Source organism: Aquarana catesbeiana, linkage group LG11 (assembly GCF_042186555.1).
Source record: "Aquarana catesbeiana isolate 2022-GZ linkage group LG11, ASM4218655v1, whole genome shotgun sequence".
Lineage (NCBI taxonomy): Eukaryota > Metazoa > Chordata > Amphibia > Anura > Ranidae > Aquarana > Aquarana catesbeiana.
In genome coordinates this window covers 26,330,549-26,339,913 of record NC_133334.1, presented here as the reverse complement: position 1 = coordinate 26,339,913, position 9,365 = coordinate 26,330,549, and the positions used below count along the sequence as shown (strand labels likewise).

The window sequence follows — 9,365 nt, the reverse complement described above, 5'->3', positions numbered from 1 at the left end:
AAGGGTCTGGAGGATCTTAGTTATGAGGAAAGGTTGCGAGCACTGAACTTATTCTCTCTGGAGAAGAGACGCTTGAGAGGGGATATGATTTCAATATACAAATACCGTACTGGTGACCCCACAATAGGGATAAAACTTTTTCGCAGAAGAGAGTTTAACAAGACTCGTGGCCACTCATTAAATTTAGAAGAAAAGAGGTTTAACCTTAAACTACGTAGAGGGTTCTTTACTGTAAGAGCGGCAAGGATGTGGAATTCCCTTCCACAGGCGGTGGTCTCAGCGGGGAGCATTGATAGCTTCAAGAAACTATTAGATAATCACCTGAATGACCGCAACATACAGGGAAATATAATGTAATACTGACACATAATCACACACATAGGTTGGACTTGATGGACTTGTGTCTTTTTTCAACCTCACCTACTATGTAACTACTAGGTAACTATTTCAGATTGACCGTTTCCAATCCATAACTCTTTTGAGAGAGGGAAAGTTTATTATTATATTGTGGAACTTTAATGTTTCAGAATGGAACATTTCTACAAGGTTTCCACAATGTCAAGGACATTTGGTTAATATGGAATTTGGTATTGAAAGATGGTTTGGAATTTTAAAATAATTGCGCAAGCATTTCAGAGTGGAATAACTCCACTTGGCATTTTACAGAATTTACCCAGAGAATATGTATATGCTATATCATACAGATTTATGGGTAAATAAATGGATAGGATGCAATCAGGATGTATATTATAGCTCTTCTATGATTCCAATAGCAGGGAAAGAACAAATATTGGTTCCAATGACTGTCTTGGGATTACCTGTCAGCAATACACAATTATTATACTATAAATTACAGTATACAGATTTTGCATTTAAAGTGGTGTTCTGGCCGAAATTATACTTTTTAAATAAAAATACCCCTATAATACACAAGCTTAATGTATTCTAGTAAAGTTAGTCTGTAAACTAAGGTCTGTTTTGTTAGTTTATAGCAGTAGTTTGTTATTTTATAAACTTACAGCAGGCCGTGGCCATCTTAAGTGTGGGCATCTGAAGCCAGACTGTATTTCTTCCTGGATCTCATCCTTGCAGATCTCGCACATGCTCAGTACAGCACAAGCAGTGTAATAGGTTTCAGGTCAGGTTTCCATAGCAATGGCAGTATCAGAGGAAGTTGCCGCCCCTTCCCAGAAGGCATTGCAAACAGGAAACGATGCGATAAGCCACGGCCAGGGAGGAGGAAGTGAAAAATGAATACAGCAGATATACAGTAGGTGCTGAGAAAAAAAAATTTAAATATCCAATTCGTTTACAGTGCACAGTTTAGTGAGGGATGCTGAAGAGTTGTAAAAGTGGGTGGAACTCCACTTTTACAATGAAAATTCTGAATTAATTACTCTTGTAGATAAAAAGAAGGTTTGTTTTCAGATCATGTCAGATACAGAAAGGGTTAAAACTTTTTTATCTTCTTTTACAAATACAGAAAACCTAAATCAAGGCTTGTATTGTATAGAAGGAGACATTGTAGCAATAAGTGTTAATGGGTTGAGAACAAATTTAACAAATATGCTTATGAAAAATATAAGTGCTCTTCCCACACAATACAATATATCTCAGATAGTTGAATTTCCGTGCAGTCATGCAACACTGTACCCATATGAAATTTTTGTTCTTTTTTTCCACACAAATAGAGCTTTCTTTTGGTGGTATTTAATCACTGCTGGGTTTTTTTTCTTTGCGCTATAAATCAAAAAAGACTGAAAATTCAATAAAAAAAAAAAAAATAAATAAATAAATAGTTTCTGTTAAAATTTATTGCAGCGTATTGGCAGAGTATTGGCAGAGTATTGGCAGAGTATTGCAGAGTATTGCAGAGTACTGCACAGTGTTGCAGAGTATTCCAGATTATTGGCACTAAACATCCAGCCCACAGCGCTGCTGCAATTTCTCCCCCTCTCCCCTCGCACTGTACCAATCGGTACAGAGAGGGGAGGGAGGAACCGGCGTCATGACGTGACGCCGGTTTGTTTACAAGTGATTGCTCCGTCATTTGACAGAACGATCACGTGGTAAACGGCCGCTATCAGCAGCTATTTACTGTAATCACGGATGTTCCAGGGGGCGCGCGGGAGCAATGTTCTGGAAGGACGTCCCATGGACGTCCACCCAGAATAAGCTGACTGCGCTGTTGCCATTTTGGCTATGGCCCGGTCGGCAAGTGGTTAAAAGAAGACTGGGTTTTGCAGTTGCAAACTCAGTTACAAATGAAAATACATCTGTAAATATTAGATCAAAGACAGAGTATTTGTGACAGGAATGACGTATGGATGATTAGATATGAAATATGGTAATTATTCATATTTCAGAGGGGAATGTTATATTTTTAATATTCAAAATTGAATTTGGTTTTAAAAAATAGATCTCTGAGGAGTTCCCCTGTAAAAAATAGTGTGAATGTGAGTTTTCTGAGCTAATAATCTACAGATGGTGACATTGAAACTGAGTTCTCAATTTCAAGAAGTTGTCAGATTATTTTTGATTGATATAACTGATTGTATTTTCATGAGAAATGATATGTATACTCAGCCTGTGAAGGGTCAATTCCCATCCCCTTCTCTTCCTGTGTAAGAGTACGGAGCTAATTAGACATGATGGTCAAATTTTAAACACCCTTGACTCCCACCCTTGGATGGGAGGAGGAGGGAGAGGAATGGGAGTGTTTGGTTTTTGGTGCGAATTTTGACAAAGAAAACAGACTTGATATAAGGTAGACATGTGCACACTGAAATATTTCGTTTCGGAATTTCGTTTTCGTCTGAAAAATAAATTTATTTAGTTACTCCAGAAATTCGTTTTTATTTATTTCGTTTTTCGTTAAAAATTGCATTCGTCCGAAAATCCAAATTAAGGTCGAATCTGTCATTGAAGGCTTATGGTGTCTGTCGAATGTTCAAAGAAGATTCGACGGAGCAGCTAAACTGTACAATGCCGTATAGTTTACCTGCTCCGTCGAATCTTCTTAGAACTTTCAACAGACACCATAAGCCAAAGTACGTGTGTACTTAGTTCTAGCTATTTTACTGCTCCACCTCTTTGGTTACAATCAGCCAATAACATTCATCATCATCATCATTATTTTTATTTATCTTTTCTCCCCTATGTCGAATCCTTTCTCCCCTACGTCGAATCTTTTCTCTCTACGTCGAATCTTTTCTCTCTATGTAGAATAATCTTGGACTAATAGAGCTAAGGTTAGGCACATTCGACCACAGGTTTGATGGACACTGATTGTTATTGTCATCATCATGTTGAATCTCCTATCTATATCGAACTGTTGTAGCAACGAAAACGAAAATAAAGCATTTGTTTATGTCGGATCTTTCGTTTTTCGGACTCTGCACTTTCGTTATCGTTTGTTAAAACATTAACGAAAATACCTGAAATTCGGACGAAAATGCATTCGGACAAAAACGAATGCACATGTCTAATATAAGGAGAGATGCTCTTTGGAGAAGCTCTCTTTCACAGCTCTTCCATTTCTTACACACTTCTTCCAACGTACAGCAAGCAACATACAGACAACTGCTCTCAGAACAAAGGACACAGCAGCCATCTTTTAAGCACATGTTTTGAATTTTATTTTGAAACAAACAAACTTTATCTCATATTTTTAATCATATTTTAAGCTGCCTTTATTTTGTATTTGAACGTACAACTATTGAAAACATTTTTGTAACATTTGTGTGAAAATAAATCACACATTTTGATTCAAGCTGACTCAGAAATATAATTCAGAAATTTGTCTCACAGTCATTATTTCAAAGCTTTTGCAATACTAAGCTATATTTACATAGTACAGCAATGTGCAGTAGAGAGTACAGCAATGTAACATGTGTGCATTAGAGAGTACAGCAATGTAACATGTGTGCAGCTGGAGTACAGCAATGTAACGTGTGACGTGCAGTAGAGAGTACAGCAATGTAACGAGAACAGTGATGGAACATGGGGGTAGAGGTGTGTGTGTGTGTGTGGACTGTACTTCATATAATGGGGCGCCTCTGTGTGTCCTGAGCAGAGACAGTGTACTCATAATGGGGGCCCCCTGTCATGTGGATTAGAGGGGCTGCGCTCATATTGAGAAATCCCCTGTGTATCCTAAAGGATGGGGGGCACTATACTTATAATGGGCACCACCTGTGTGTCCTCAGGATGGGGACCTCAGTACATCTTATAATGGGGGACCCCCTATATGACCTGGGGATGGAGGTTTTATACACCTTGTAATGAGGGGCACATTTTGTGACCTGAGAACTAGGACTTATTGTGCTTTATAATTGGGAATCTCCTCTGTGACCTGAGGATGAGCATATATACTGCCACTATATACATGGGCAGGGCAAAGGGTGGGGGTGGGGGGCAGAAAAATTAGGTTTTGCCTAGGGTGTCAGAAATCCTTGCTCCAGCCCTGTGTAGATGTTGGATGTTTGATTCTTTGTGGCCTCGCAGACTCTGGTGAGTGCTACCACTTTGGCAACCTGCTCTGAAAGTGATGAAGGGAGTAGCTGGGTTTCAATCACTTCCTCCAATGTTATCACCAAATATGCCATTCTTGGGTACTCCATCTTTGTACAGGCGTGAACCCTCTGCAAACAGGATCAGATCAGAATTTTCAAGAGGAGTGTCCTTTACTGGGAGATTTGCTGCATTTCTTCTTCCATATGTTTTAAGTAGATGTAGTCACCCTCCTCTTCTTCTCTCTCTAGGAAGAAGCTGGCAGGATTGATTGTAGTACATATTTTCATTTCTATTTCTCCTAATTCAAGCAGGATTGCTTCATACTTGCTCAGTCTTGCTGACGACAAATGTTTTGTCCTTGCTCTTTTCAAGATTTAATTACCAAATTTCTTCATAACATCTGTTCTAAAGCATATCTTCCCTTTTGTACAGCACCACTGGCACAGGTTGCAGCTGCAGTTTTCTTTTTGTTTTCTTGCCACGACATGGATCTTGGTGCATCCACCAACCGGATTGTTCAGACAAATTGGACACCTCTCAGTTGAACTTAATGCTAGAGTACTGGCACCAGCCCTATCTGCCTTCATCACCATCTTTTTCTTCATGTTGCTGGTCTCTGGCTTCAGATGAGCATAAACATTTGCTCCTCATCTTGGGCTATAAAAGCATCAAGTCTGTTGTATTCTCTCTTCTCTCCTCTCTCTGGGCTTCAATGCTACTGCACATTTCTCTTAACAAAGTTCATCCAAATCCTTGTTTCCTTATGGCAGTAAAGTTAGTACTCAGTCACATCCCCATTTACTGTCTCTGCAATGGACTGGACACATTTAAAGTAATCAAAACATCCACAGCCTTTTATTGTCTCACATCCATCAAGCCACTTTTGTTCTGCGTGGGTCACTCATTAATAATTTTCATGTTCCCTAGCTACTTCTTTAAACCATCAAATAGAAATGTCCAGAACTGCATTCTTACTACTGGTTTTCAGTCATAGAGGAACTGAGGGCAAAGGCTCTGGAGTTAACCCCTGTAATGGTGCGACTGGTATTACATGAAAGCACACATCAGCCTCCCTCTAGAGCACGAGCATTGAATTAAAATGAATGGAGGCACGGTCAGTAAAAATTTTTTTCTAGCAGAGGTCCAAATCACATGTTTGCCCGATGGCTCATCTCTTCACCGCCTCTACTTTCCTCTTATATCGCAATACCGTACTTACATCAGTGTCCTCAGTTGTCCCTGCACATTACAGTCCCCCTTTCACTACAGTGTCCTCGGCCCTCTTTCAATAAAGTGTCCTCAGCCCCCCTTCACCTCACTCCCCCCCCTTCCTTCACTGCAGTGTTCTCAGCCCCCCTTCTGTTAACACTCCCCTTCACAATACTGTTTCCAGCCCCCTTCACATCACCCCTCCCTTTCACAGTAATGTCTTCAGCCCCCCTTCATATTATCCCCCCATCCTTCACAGTAGTGTCCTCAGCCCCCTTCCCACACACCCCCCCCTACATCCTTCACAATAGTGTCCTCAGCCCCCCCTTCACATCACCTCCCTCTCTTCACTGTTCTACCTTACACAGGTACACAGGGGGTGGAAGGCAGAGCAGATCTGGATGGAAGGTGGGAGCTGCACAACTTTTCATGTTAACAAGCTGGAGATTGTTTCCTGCACCCTGGCATCAAATCACCTACTTGTTACCTTGAAAAGTTAACTTGGACAGCTTCTGCCCTCTGTCCAGAATTGTCCTGCCTCCCGCTGTCTGCTCTGCTGTGAGAATGACAGCAGTGATGGCTAGTGGGGAAGAACCACCTCCTAAGTGGTACAACTGTGGCAGTCTGGATGGGACAGTGACTCGGCCTGGACCTGGACCGTGGTCTGCCATTTAGTGATGCCTGCTCTAGGGCAATATCCTGACTTGTTGCAGCAGTGGTCTGATATGCACCCTGCACCCTCCACTGTGTATACAGGCTGGAGAGTGACAGGCAGGATCAAGAGTAAAATTCCTCCTCTAAGCAGTCTTTGCCCTTCTGGTGGGCATACACCCTACGAGAGAAGCTGGCAGCGCTGTGGGGGGAAGGGGGGGCACCAGGGCAATAGGGGGAATCTGTGCTGCACACCATGTGCACACACCTATGGGATACAGGGAAGTAGTGGTTATTTTCTTTGCTCCCAATGACCAACCAGAGGAGCTTGAGTTTAAAGGGTGTAATTCTCTGGGGTTGAGTTACTACAGGTAAATAGGCTGTTCTCTTTGCAAGGGAAGTTGGATGAGGTGAAGCTTTGCTGATTGCTATTATCCAATCATGTGCAAAATGCTATTTTTTTAAATTCTCCTTGCACATAATTGGGTATTCTTTGCTAAATGAAATTTCACCACATTCACTAAGCTCTGAGCAAAATTACCTCACATTGTAAACATCCTATTTAGTAGATCAACCCCTGTATGCTTCAGGTAGAGACTTTTGGATATGTCAAGATACCTGCATTCCTTGCCATACACTTTGGTTCCTCCCTCTGGTTACTACATCACTACAGTGCACAGCAGATATGTATGGGCCAGTGGAAGGAACCACAGCTCACAGTGGGTAAAGATTCTGCCAGAGGCAATAGAGTCACTGCCTGCTGGAGAAGTATGTCTCCTTTAGTGGGCAACTTTTTGCAAGGGCCCCTCTACACCCTTTTCCCTAGAGGGTTGAGCCTAGGGAGAGAGAGGACAGTAGAATATCCAGAGCTGGGCAAAAGCTATTTCACAGATGTGGAGCTGTCTGTGTTTATCTGCCTGTCTGTGGCCTATACCTAAGTGAGTATATACCTGGCTCAGCCAGGAAAGAGGCTGGAACAGGACGTGATACATGAATTTGGTGTTGTGAAATCTTTTTGAAACTGTTAGTACTCCTTCTAGACACTGTCGCATAAGGAGGACTGAAGCCTGCTAGTGGTACCTGGGCTGGTAAAGTATTAATCTCCTTTGATTTTTCAATTAAAGCAGGAGAGTGTCGAGAAGCCACCTCATCCACTTGTGTATGGCCTGTCTGTGAAATCTAAAGAGATTAACCTTTTGTTCCTAAATAATTGTATTTTTTTTCTAAAGGACATAGAAGGCATTTATTTAGTACACTGTTTAAATGAAAAAAAAAATTTTTTTAGTTAATTAAATTTTTTATTACTGTAATTGTATCTGTAAACTACAGTATTAATCAGAGGCACACTGCCTTCTGCAGATCAAAGTTTCAAACCTAAATTTGGTTACTATGTCTTAGCTGACATAATAAGTAACATTAGGAGCAACGTGAAAGGCTTTCGTTATAGGTCAGCCCACCACATACAGATTTTCATACACTCGTTTACCACGCTTACTGTCAGAATCGCAACAGAAGATGGCATACTCATGTGTACGCTTCAACATGCAGGAAAAGGACTGCACTTGGACCTACTTTTACCTTGCCTTTCTGTTGCTGACCCAGCTAGCTCCTGACTTTGGCTTGTCTCTGCTGATTCCCTGCTGTCACCTCAGCCAGTCTTCGGGTCATGACTAGTTGCTATCCTGCTTGCTGTCTGTCTTGACAGTTGCCAACCTTTGTTTTAGACTTTGCTTTCAGCTTTCTGTGTGTTTCTGCCAGCTGTTGTGCCAGTCTGTACCTCTGTAGTGACCACTCTGCTCTTCAGTGACATCCTAATCATTCTGAGCATCTCACAATCAAGCTACACCAGAGCTTCTACCAGAATTCATCATCTGCAGATGGGAAATTCAACACTTGTGCCACCCTGTGCCCTTTTACCCCCTGTTCTCCATTTTAGGTACTTTTAGACCAGCAATGTAAGGGAAGCCCTCTCATTATTTTTCACCTCTAACCAGATACATGATAATTACAGAAGTTTAATGATAACCTTTTCCCCGCCACTTTCTAACAATGTTTGGACATGGTGATTGACTGCTCAAGCCAGAGGACTGTATATTGTGAGTAGAGGAAGGAAGTCATATGTTCCCCCACAGCTAGAATTTCTGGCTTTCTGAGGGACCCTACACTCTGAATGGAGTGGCAACATTAAAGTCCCAATAACATGAAATTTGCCCTGCCACCCCCTTCCCATGCCACTCCTGTCCTGCTCTACTTACTCTGCTCTTCCAATTTCCATTCACGAATTTCTGCATTTGGGAGACTCTGGTGGTCAACTTGACACCTCAATGTTTTTCCATTGTCCTCCATCTCTAGGACATACATCAGAATGGAAGAAGTGCTGTACAGACCGTCATCATCAATATCTAATTTAGAGTCCGTTGTAGGTAACTCATCTTTCTCCTTGAACCATTTAATCTCTATAGCCTTTGGGTGGAAGGAGTGGACTCTGCAGGAAAGCTTCATCTGCTGACCAACATTTTCACAGGTGATCTGTTCCACAACAGGCTGAGCTGCAAATATAAAACAGAAAATTTGGAAGGGTTTCTAGTAGGTACTCTGTGCTTTGCTGTTTTTACACATCGCCCACTGGTGTGAGGAAAGTTGCAGCATATAGATTACAGAATGGCATTAAAGAAAAATTCCAAGTATACATATCTTTACATAGTTACATTAGTCCAGCTTGGATTACTGTAACAATGCATATGCCTATCTCTGTGGGATCCCTATATTAGCTGGAAATCACTGTAGTAGACACCGCATCTACAGTGATCTCCACTAGCTTCTGGGTCCCGTGCTGAGCAGCTGTCCTACTGAAAAGTGAACACAGGAAGTGGTTCGCTTCGCACATGCGCCATGCTCAATTGATGCAAAGTGTTCTCCAATTGACTAAGGTGGCGAGGCGAGCAGTTGTGTCACCCTCGCCTTCTCATACAATCAGAGAATGTTTTTCA

At 41.7% G+C, this 9,365-nt stretch overlaps 1 protein-coding gene across 1 annotated transcript in view; it reads right to left on the bottom strand.

Moving 5' to 3' along the window:
* Window positions 1–3,626: 3,626 nt before the first annotated feature.
* The window catches only part of LOC141111890 (uncharacterized), a 93,192-nt gene continuing 87,453 nt past the window's right edge, over window positions 3,627–9,365 (bottom strand). Inside the window, exon 7 of the mRNA XM_073604101.1 lies at window positions 3,627–8,924. Within this exon, the coding sequence (XP_073460202.1) occupies window positions 8,623–8,924 (302 nt within the window). The 3' untranslated portion in view covers window positions 3,627–8,622. The remainder of the gene's footprint in view (window positions 8,925–9,365) is intronic.